This window comes from Trachurus trachurus (genome assembly GCF_905171665.1).
Source record: "Trachurus trachurus genome assembly, chromosome: 23".
NCBI lineage: Eukaryota > Metazoa > Chordata > Actinopteri > Carangiformes > Carangidae > Trachurus > Trachurus trachurus.
The window spans coordinates 13,721,945-13,733,846 of record NC_139912.1 but is presented as its reverse complement, the minus strand read 5'-3'; the positions used below and the strand labels follow the sequence as shown (position 1 = coordinate 13,733,846).

Genomic DNA, 11,902 nt, shown 5'->3' with positions numbered 1-11,902 from the left:
CAGATATATTTTTACATGTGAAGTCAACCTGCTGTGCACCGACACAGAGAATCTTTAGATGAGATTTCTAGTGAACTGAAATGAATTAATTGGAAGTGCACTGATTTGAATCAGATTAGTACCACATTGTGTACAGCAGCTTTCCAGGAAACTTATTTCGCAAATTGTTTGGAAATTATTCTGAAATTATGAACCCGTAAAGAACAAAATAGCACAGGTTGGGATAATTTACTGACAACACACCACCTCTCCTCTATTTCTGTGCTGTCTTGCCACCACATTCCTGTGTGACTGTTACCGTGCTGACAGCCGAGACAATCAACAATTGTTTAGTCCCTAAGTTGCATTTCTATGTACCGTCTGCTCGGTGTTGGTGCTTTGACTGTCTCTGCTGACAGAGCCCATTGTTTGCACAAAGTCAGCCGGCTGTTTTTTTGCTAAGTAAAATCTCAGCTCTGTCTCAACAGGACATATAAATTTATTAGCAGCGAGTAACATAGGCCTAGTCAACTTTCATAAAGTTTTTGGGCCTGTGGGTCTTTCCTGTGAGTTTTATTTTGCTGATCACAGGGTGTAACTTCTCACCTTGCTGCAGTAATTTGGTTTTAGAATTGAAACTGGCACCTAAAGAGGAAAAGGAAGCACTTTCATTGAATGATGTCAAAAGAATAGTCCATATATTATTCAGCTGTTATGGGACTGATATTGCCTGGGAAGCTGCTGTGGTGCGTTTCAGCAAGAAGGTTCTGGGGGCTTTGCATCTAGTTCATTGCTGATATACTCAAAGCACTGCTGTATATCTCTAGTTATTTTAGATGTCCAATGTTAAATGTCAAGCCAGATAAAAGCCAGATGTATCTCTCAGAAATCCGGTATCAGACGGACTCTGTTTAATATGATGAGCAAAGTTATCTTCCAGTTTATTTCTGGTGCACTGCTCCTTGAATCCATCACTGTTCTGTTCTGCCCGTGGTTTAATTTTAAAACTGTCAGTGATGGTTGAAGTTCAGTCTCATGTCAAACATGCAGGAACCAAATCAAACAGTCGTGTCTTCTGGGTGAAATGACCCTGAACTAACCTTAAGTCCTGGCTGCAGCCGCTCTCCGGGCTAAACCGCTTTCTTTGTCTTGGCTGAGTTTAGAGAAGAGAATCCGTGTTTTGCAAATGAGAGTCACAAGACCCAGTTTAATTCAACCCAACTTTATTTATACACCACATTTCATTCAAACAAGCTGTTCAAAGCGTAAATATACGGTAAACACAATGGTTTAAATCTAAAGACTACGGTTTTAACATTAGGCTACTATCGAATTAAACGCCAGATTAAAAACATTGCTTCCTTTAAAAAAAAAAAAAAGTACAGACGGAACTTGGTTTTGGTTTCAATAACCGGAGGCAGCGAGTTCTACAGTTTGGGGGCATTAAAAACAGAAGGTCAGCAGCACAGAGGTGTTCAATGCAGGAGTGCACACTCAGCAATTCTAGCGGATGGATCCAATTAAAAGCGGGGCACTTCCGATGCCTCTTGGTGCTCGGGAGAACTGAGGAAACTTGGTAATTTATACCAATGAGAATGCCTTGTAAAAGAAAGGGGAACAAAAGTTTCTTGCAGCAGTGTGGGACTCATTAGTTGGGGCTGACACTTTCGCATTCAGCGTCTGTTTTCCCCTGTAACTGGACACACATGACGCTTTCTTCTATGCAAAGCGTAAATTTGGCACAGTCTACGCTCTCCATCCGCTACGTCGCCTTGCGTATTTGCGCATCATGACCAAGCGGAGCGGAGCGCTGGGAGCTCGATCGGTTTTCAGCCTCGTACACTGCAAAAAACGTACACCTCCAGCGAAGATCCTTTCCATTGATACGTGTTTTTGACACATCTGTAAACGCGTAAAGCTGCGTTTTCAGGAAGTAGGACGACCCCGCTTCGGTATGAGATTTGAATCCCGTCACTTTTGCGCTCAGTTGGGTCGTGAAACTCACTTGAAATAACTGCATGTGGTCATTTCTTGCAGCGTGAGCGGTTAAAACCCACGTCATTCTGTCAGACAACTCCCCCTTTTTTCCCTCTCTGTTGGACCAACATCCATAGTTCAGCAACAACTGGATAAAGAGTTGTGGGGGGATTTTGCACCAGAGGATCAATCATGATGACCGGATTTCGGCTCAACTTGTCGCCGCTGAAAGAGCCTCTGGGCTTCGTCAAACTGGTGGAGTGGGTAAGTTTAATTTGTGTGTGACTGTGGGGGAGAGTGTGTGTGTCATACCCAGAGGACAGGGAGGTTCAGTCCTCTTCTTGGTCCTTGGATTTTCCCCTTTTTCCCTGCTCTTGAGAAAAAACCTAAAAGCAGGGGGGGAAGTAATCTGGTTCAGGAGGATTTTATCAAAACTGAAAATGACTGACACGTTTATAAAGCACATGAACATGAGCATAACTTAAATATACATTCATAGATAGCATGCATCAACTTCATTCTTGCTTCCAGCTGCAGTTTATGGGTTTTTACACAAGTGATAGTGGACAAATGTGAATAAAAAACGTGTTCGTTTGTTTTAATGCAAAAATAATGTGCTTATTATGATGGTATTTTCATTTATCATGATTTACCTTCCCCCATTTACTTCCTCACATTCTTCAAATTGAGATCAGAGATTGAAAGTAGAAAGAAAAGTGAGCCCAGATCTGTGCAGTTGTTGAATGAGCTGGTTCTGCCCTTCAGCGGACACAGTTAGAGATTAATGCATCTCAGCAATAATTTACTTCTGAGTAACTGTGCAAGAGGATTGAGACGTTATCGGGCTGTTCATACACTCACACATTCACGCTCACTGCTCTAGGTTTGTGTGTCAGGGTGGACGGTGCAACAGTTGCTTATGAAAAGTCCAGTAATCAGTTTTGCTCTACATAAATGGGTCAGAGGAATCCAGTGTGGGTAATGCAGCTCAGCTTGTTTCTCTCAGTTGCTCTGTTTTCTCATTACACACACACACACACACACACACACACACACACACACACACACACACACACACACACACACACACACACTTACAGAGCTATAGAGCAGCAGTAACACCCAGTCATCTGACCCAGGACAAGACTGTGTTTGTGTGTTTCTCTTTGTTGGCCTTATGTAACCCTTACTTAACACAGCATATTTTCTTAATCACAAGGGGCCGAATGATAAATTGTGTGTACAAATTTACTCATTTAATGCTGGGGGCCTTCCGTGTGCTAATACAGGGGTCCTCACCCACACAATGGCTCTAATGACTGCATTAAACACAATTTACTGGGTCCAAGGGTGTGAGTCATCAGTGTAATGAGGCTGATACAGAGCACTAGCTGAACAAACACCACTTTACTAACAGTATCACAAAATATCACTGTTACAAAATAATGTACTGTAGAAAATGAATGATTGAGCACAGGATTTTATTAAAGGCACCGTTTGGTAGATTATTTAATAACATCCCATTAAATTATCCCAAAAAATCTGTATAAAAAATTGTAAGTTCAGGAAATGCTGCTGTATGTGACATATAATTACACTAACACAGAAAAGACAACATTTAAAGATCTCATTTTAAAGGTTGCATGTCCATATTTACTCATTTCCAAATTTCATACTTTATATTAGAGCTGAAATTATCAGTCATTGAATCATTTAGTTCATCTAGCCTAAATAAATTATAATTGGTGACTATTTTGTTCATGTAATTTTTCAAGTATAACTATCAAACCTTTTTATTACGCCAGCAGAAGTGTAAGTGGTCCATACTTCGTTAAGGTGGTTGTCGTACGGAAACTGTAAATTAATAGAGTCCAGGGCTCTGATGAATGTTTGTCCTTCAGTCAACTGGAATGCTCTACATGAAATCGTAAGTTTTTGTAATGGGCTTGGCCTAAACATTCATACCTCCCCAGATATTATCTGACATACAGTAGTAAACAGGAAGGAGTGTTTGGAGAAACAAATGCTACAAGGCTTCCCCATTCACTCAGCATGTTGAATAATGGTGATGAAGCCTGTTCCCCTCTCTCTTTTTTTGGACTTGTGACAACATGGTGTCTCTGCCAAAAGAGGGTGAGCCAGATTTGCAAGGCCTGGGAAGGAAACCCAGTGGCAAAGTGGGCTCATGCACATGCATGCTCCACTGGCTTTGGGGGGTTTTGGTCACACTGACCTGGACTCAGTGGCCTCTGTGGAAGAACTGGAGGGTGGGCTGCTGAAGATATATCAGATTACTGAGCATATTCATCTTTTTATTTTGAAGATAAAGTCAGATTTTATGTCCCTCCCATCTGATAAAGTCTGATGAAGCATCTCTGACTTCTACTAACTTTGTAACTAAATTGTGAGCGTTTGCTCTGTGTGCAAATTGATGAGGCTGTCTTACAGCCTGGTTATGAGGAAGGACTGCTTTTAATTTCATTTGGCAGTCTCAGGAATGTTGATTGGTACTCAGGGGTTTGCAGATGTCTGGGATGCTAAAGGTCTAAAGTCTGGCAAGGTACTGCTGTGTGTCCACAGTGTTTGGAGTTGTGTTGCTACCAGCAGCCTTAATTAAGACTAAACAGATACTGGAAACCTGGGAATACACTGCACCATCTGACAGTGTTTGTGCAGCCTAGTATTTATGAGAGTAAACAACATGATCAAATTGTTGTGATGTGAGTGTTTTGGTCCACGCTGGCTGTTACAGGCGTCCAAGCTGCGGCTCCATGTCCTCGTAGTGAGACAGTGACACGAGTCTGTGTGAGAGAAGTAGCTTACTGCCGTGTGTAGCCAGAAAAACAGGAAGTGGCAGCCAGTGACATCTGGAGAAACATCTGGAGTGAGGCCTCGAGGTGTGTGTGTGGGCGTGTGTGCAGATGTACAGTATGTGTGTATGTGTGTGTGTGTCTGCACACGTGGGTCTTGCGGTGTCACGCCAAAGGCTAAAAGTTGAGCCGGCCCTGTCGTAAGCATTTTTGATGGATGTGAACAGGTTATGTGATTCTTTTGTGCTGATGAAACAAAAATGAAGAGGTGAATTAAAAGCGTTTCTTTTAATATTTTTGATTTGGTTAGGTGTGTCCTGGTGTGAACAGACCCCTTACTTTGCAATGTGAGTTCTGAATCAGTGATCATTTTCTCTGCCACATGATCCACTAGACCTACAGAACAAATGAGATCATCTTAACCTAAAGATGATATATTCAATATCACACAACTATAAATGCTAAAGTTGTTATGTGTCCACTATATGCATAGTGTTTGCTAGCATGTTTGCTAGCATTTCCTCTAAAAACATAGTAAAAAGGCGCAATAAATGGAAAAAGAAACAAATATATAAAACGTAGAATTAATTATGAAATAATTTACAATTTAAAAACAGTAAAACAGCATTTTAAGCTAATGTTAGGAGAGACCAGTGTTAACAGTTTATTTTGTTAACCAGAAAATCAATTTTTCCATCTCAATTTGTAGGCCTACTCTAATTTCTTGTCCTCTTTTCATGGAAAATCCATTTCTTCAATTTGCATCTTGCAGCTGTTCAAAATTCCTGCTGCGTGAAGCAAGATAATTGTTTAGCGTTGACCTCTGTTGTGATGTACTGTAACACAGCTGTCAGTCACACAGTTACTTAGGATGTGCCACAACGGGCAAAAGGAAGAAGCTAATGCATGTGGAAAATGTAATGATCCGCTGAATTATTATGACCATTGTTTCTCCCACTGCAGACTGCGGGCTAAGCTCAGTCGCAGCCAGCCTGAGTCAAAGAATTTAGTATGTGTTGGTTTTAAGAAGAGTATTAGTGTCACATGGGCCACATGCTGAATCAGATGCTTTTCTTCCCCTGCAAGAAGGAATTCAGGAGACGAATGGCAGAATTTGTGTCACCAATTAGCATGGAAGTCCCATTATTCATAAGATAGCAGTCCAGAGAACATTTGCCCCATTATCTTTTCAGACTTGATATCGTGTGAATTGTGTCATTCAATGAGAGGGTTTTTGTCTTGTAGGTGTATTCAAAAGAGTATATTGAATTGAACAAAATATCCAGTATCTCAAGTTTATTGACAGATGTTTTTCCCATAAAGCTGAGCAGGGTTTTCCCAAGTCTATCTCTCAACCACTTCCCTCATCCCTTGCTTTCTCATGTCTGTCCAAACAGCTCACGGCCATATTTGCTTTTGGAAGCTGTGGTGGATTCTCAGGGAAAAACATCCTAACTCTGTTCTGTGCTGACGGCAAGAACGACACTATCAACGCCAACTTTCACTATCCATTCAGGTGAGAATCTCAACACAGTTGGTTTTCACTTGACTGTTCAGTTAGAAAAGACCATTTTGGAGATGCTTGAGGCTCAGTGCTAGTGTCAAACAATCATTTTAACCTTGCATTTTATGTCGTGACCAGGTTAAGCCAAGTTCCACTCGTGGTGGGAAACACCAGCATTTGTAACCACACTGTGTCAACCACACACATGGTGGGAGATTCATCTTCCTCATCTGAGTTCTTTGTGGGTATCGCCATCGTCTGCTTCCTGTACAGCATGGTGGCTCTGTTGGTTTACTTAGGCTACATGCACGTCTACAAGGACTCTGACTTAGGACCCATTTTGGTGAGTATTGATCCTACTTTCTGGTTTTCCGATATTTGGGAAAATTGGTAACTTCTCATATGAGGATTTGTGGTTCACTAAAAATAAGAGAGTGGTAGCTTCTGTCTGGAGAGCTGATTTTTTTTTTTGCTCTTGTTTCCAGGACTTTGTGATCACAGCGACACTGGTCTTCCTGTGGCTGGTGTGTTCATCCGCCTGGGCCAAGGGCCTGCAGAATGTGAAGGATGCCACGGACACTGAAGGCCTCAGTACCACGTTGGCTCTCTGCAAAAGCAACAACATCACCTGTGAGGTCACAGAGTTCGCCAATCTGCGGACCCTCAACATCTCCGTGGTGAGAGGAAATACAGAGCAGCTTCCCTAGATGCCAGATTCAGATTTTTGTTCCTTCTGCATCAAGCTATTTTTGATTTTACACTTCAAAGTCTGTTTACATACTCGACTCCAACCAAATGATGAATTAAATACACACTCGTCTCACGCTCCATGCTTTGCTCTGAGTCTGACCTGTAAAACCAAACATGGCTGGTAGAAAAACTATTTCTACTGAAAAAAAAATGAAAATAAGAGTCAGTGATTCTGGATTTGGCTGATCCCTCCATTTTGAGTCATTCAACTCCAACAGGCAGCAGCATAAATATGAAGCAGCCTGACTCACAGTCATGTGACAGTGAGCCATAGCACTTTCATTTTCTTCACACTGTTGGTGGGCTCAACTCAACATTTTCTGTGTCCAAAGCAGATTTGTTGGGCTAATCACAAATGTGACTGGTCTTTAAATTGTAACTTGAAGTACTTGATTATGATTAAACATTTCTTTCTATCTTTACTCTTCCAGGTGTTTGGCTACCTCAGCATGTTTGTGTGGGCGGGCAACGCTTGGTTTGTGTACAAGGAGACTCGCTGGCACTCTCAGAAATTCTCTTCCCAGTCTGGACATGGAAGGCAACAGGTCCCTGCACCCATCTAACACACAGCATAGACACAACTCCACACAAAGTCAGAGCCACATACAAATACGCATTGACACAACAATTAACATGCGCACACCACACACAGAACCAAATAAGTCACATAGACATTTTGTTTATCCACATGTGTGTAAACAAATGTGCATGTAGACATAGATACACTTTACATGTGCACACATATTATGTTCTGTGAATATGATGAAGATGAAAAGAAAAATGAAGGGATGAATTGATAGATGGTCAGTTTAATAACAGTTTCCCTGACTGACTGGATTTGGATCTTATCAGCACAGTTACAGCAGTGTAGGTCGTACACAGAGCTGAACTGTTTTTTTTGTAAACCAAAATGACTAGATGCCATATAATTATAATTCCTTGCACATTCATGGCATGCTAGACCTGAGAGTACTCCAGAAAGAAATGCCATGTTTTTTCCTCCAAATATTCCTAAGTGGCCTTTAGATATTGGGGAAGAAGAAGGTGTCACTTAGAAGGTTTAAAGGTGCTATATGTAAGTATTTTGGATTCAAACATTCAACATAATTTAAAAATAAATAAATAAACCGTTTTGACAGCATCGCTTTGTCAAACAAATCCATGTATTGTGTTGTGTATGTTTAGTAAATTTCTGTAAATGCTACCATTGGCTATACTATAGCAAATACTTACTTATAGCACCTTTAATGTCTTTACATGTGCCTTCATTTATACCACATACTATAGCAACACAAATGCAATTAGTATTTCAAATCTTTGTAAATAACAGCCTTTTGCAAATACTCCGAGAGGGTTCTTTTTGCTTTCGCAGGAGATACACGCACAGACAGCGACCAAATGTCATTAGCTTTATAGCAACAGCTTTGTGCCTTGTGGTAATGAAGAGAGCTGTTCTTATTTCTGTGTCCATTTGAGAATGCCATGCAGTTATGATGCTTCATTTCATTATGATGAATGTAAGGTACTTTGAACTCATCTCTGTGTCTGTGGCAGTAAAAAACCAAGGACTCCGAGCTAGATTTACATTTTCAACATCTGTTGCGGGAAGGACAATGTGATCAAGGTCTTCAGGGTTACACAGAGGCTAATATTATTAACTAGGAGGAATGATATCATAATAATCTATAAGCTGTCACCAATATTTGCATTCACTGACAAATATTGCCTACATTTCACAAAGGCTGTAAGATTTAGTCATACATTTGCCTCAGTGTTAAATATAATTGTATGCACATATTGTATATTTCATGTATCCAGAAAGCGATGCACTCAGATATTCATTCATTCTCGCATTGAGTCCATTTGCCCCCTAGTGGTGGTTATCAGATTTAGAAATGTGCACATAAGGTTAAACCAGGATAATTCATTTACCACACTAGTGTCGAGATGTCCTCTTTTAATACATTGCTGAGGTGAATACATAAAAGCTTTCATTCTCATGGGTGGTCCTTTTTTTTTTTTTTTTTTTTAAAAGGTCTTTACAAGCAGATAAGTTACATTTTGAAGCTTGGCCTCTAACCCAAATGTCAGGGAGGCAGTTTGCACATTCAATTGTAGAAGTTCCTTATCATAATATGCACAGTTCACACTTATGGTGCTTAATACACTTTTGTGATGTCCTTCAAAGCACTGTGAGAGTCTGAAACCATAAAGAACACTTGATTGAGAGTTGGCTACTTAATTGGTTCTGGAAAATTTCGCTGTGTGAGTGCAGCCAAAGTCTGAACTCTTTTGATTCCTCTGAAGGCTTTGATTTATTTAGCGTCTACCAAAGTACCAGTTAGAGGATAAATCCCTGTGTCCTTCTTTTAAACTTCTCTTTTAGTATGGTGTTGAATGTATTATATTAGTAACCTCTTCCTTTTAAATTTTGGTTTTCATCCGTGATTTGGAAACTGTGCTGCCAAAGCAATATTTTCTTTTTCCTGCTCAAATCTTCATGTGATGTTAAATCAATTATCTTGTTGTTGTTGTTGTTGTTGAACCAATCCGTCCTATTTTTTGATTGTCTAGTTTTTTTGAATCTTTCATGAGACGCAGTGAGCTGGGGTTATGTATTTTAAACTATGTGACCTCTTTATTTTTTATTTTTCACTTTTTTCACTGCATATAGATGTTTAGTTTGAGTAGTTTTTTTTATTCTGTTTTTCTCTTTTGTCTTTTGCTTTTATGGTTGAAATGTTGAAAGTAATGTTGGATGGTGTTGCTAATTCATTTAACCCCAGCTGTGTGTGGTGTACTGGTTATGCTGCAACACTCTTGTAATCATCATCCAACATGATTTGTCAATGATTCTTATGCATTTAACCTGCCTGAAGAGAGACATACACTCTGTGACACGACAAGTTTCAATGTGCCTTTTTTTTATTTCAATAAAATTGAATTCATGAATCTCCAAAGTGAACATTTTATCCTTCTGCAAATGTGTGTGAAATGCAAGATTTTACAGAGAAGTAGAAAAATATAAGAATTTGGATTGTTTTGGACTTTTTTGTTCAGGCAGGTATAAAAAAAAGAAGGAAAGCCTTAAAAGACAGAGATGCATCTGTGACCCAAAACCATTATCATGACCCTTGAAGAGACAGGAAAATGCCACTCTGTGTTTCCTGGTTTGTTCTATGACCTCAGTGATCACTGTGTGGGAAACAAACCCAACACGTGGTTCAGTTTTCCTTTGTTCATGTGTGTGTGTCTGTGTGTGTGTGTGTGTGTGTGTGTGTGTGTGTGTGTGTGTGTGTGTGTGTGTGTGTGTGAGAGAGAGAGAAGGGCAGATGTTACAAATGATAGAGATGTGTGTGGTGTCTGTTTATAAGAAATACAGAAAGAACCATTTGTGTGTGTGTGGTCCGTATGCAATGGACCATTTAGTAGTGATTGTGCTTTATAACACTGATGGATTTGGCACTCACATTTGCGAGTGTTTAATCCCACTTAACCCTTCATCAGTTTATTGCTCTCATCAGTATGATTGAAACAGAATTGTGTGGACTTTTTTTTATTTTGGCTTGACCTGTTGTCACCATCTGCATTCAGAGGCATACAACTGACAGTTTAATGAATTTATAGGCTACAATTAACATACAACTTTACAATGGACCTGCAGCGTTAAACCTGTTCAACAATGGTTGGATTTCGGTATCCTGTTTATTCAGTATTATTATAACTGGAGTGGAGAAATAATGTGATTGTGATTGTGTGGTTACCAAAACCCCCATCCAGCTGGTTTGCACATGAAATGCAGGTTGTGCTTTCAGCCACAAGAGGTCAATGTAGTGCCATGGGGATGACCTACTCTGGCACTCCGAGGCCAAGCACCAATGAACAAGTTTCTTCCAGTGAAAGTGACTGAACGGGATAATCCAGGTGGGTTGAATGGTTTCTCTATTTTCCGTTCATTTAGGTAATAAACTGACAATGGTTACTTACTGTGATGCTTAAAAAAAAACTAAATGCAAAGTAGGCTACAATGGAAATCTATTTTTGCTGTGTGGAGCCACTGTGTGAAGCTGCTGCTTTCGTTTGCGGTGGTGTCTGACCTCTGACCTCACCCACACAAGGCTGCTACATACCTCAGGTTTTTAGGTCCTCAATGAAGCCAAATAATCAAGATAAAAAGTTTTTGTCACGCACACATTTAAAATGATAGTAATCCTGCAGCTGTGACCTTACAATATAATCTGAGCTACTAACACCATAATATGATTATTTATTCATTTACATTTAAAAATAACTCTTGGCATCACATTTCACTATCTTTTTATAGCATAGGCCCTTTGGATTTTTAATATGCACTGCATCATTTATACCAAGGCCTGACCAATTCAACACACAACAAACATAGACACATGGTTAAATTAACTTTATTTATTTCAAAAATGGAAACTTCTTAGGATTAGGGGACTACTCTACAGCAGCGGTGGATCTAGACATTTTCAATAAATAAAATTAATATTAGGCTATTGCAACTTCAAAAACAGCTTTGACAACTATGTTCAGTGATGCCTAACTCTAAAGATAAACTATTGTTTGAAGCCTGAGCATTGCTCGAGTAATTGCTGTATTCAGTAAGCTATAGCCGTTTATATTGTGTTTGTATTAGCAAGATTGTTTATGTTTTCTTTTATTGGATTTAAATAACATGAATTCTAATGTAACAACGTGAACTTTTGCCCTCTGTTAGAGCTCTGTCCGCTGTCTCTCTCCGTGGCTCAGCCTCTCTACCCCCACCCCCCGACAGCTGCCGAACTAAGCCGATGGCCGCCGAGCACGACGTCAGCATATCTCGTTCTTTCGTTTTTTCGGCTGCTGCGTGCGAAGGAGA

General features: G+C 40.0%; 1 protein-coding gene across 1 annotated transcript; it reads left to right on the top strand.

Moving 5' to 3' along the window:
- The first annotated feature begins 2,085 nt into the window (after positions 1-2,085).
- On the top strand, positions 2,086-9,577 carry sypl1 (synaptophysin-like 1). The gene is made up of 5 exons (XM_084000018.1): positions 2,086-2,220; positions 6,164-6,282; positions 6,409-6,613; positions 6,756-6,947; positions 7,452-9,577. Exons 1-5 carry the CDS (start codon positions 2,149-2,151, stop codon positions 7,581-7,583), a joined length of 720 nt encoding a protein of 239 aa, XP_083856144.1. The 5' UTR covers positions 2,086-2,148; the 3' UTR covers positions 7,584-9,577.
- The last annotated feature ends 2,325 nt before the right edge of the window (positions 9,578-11,902 follow it).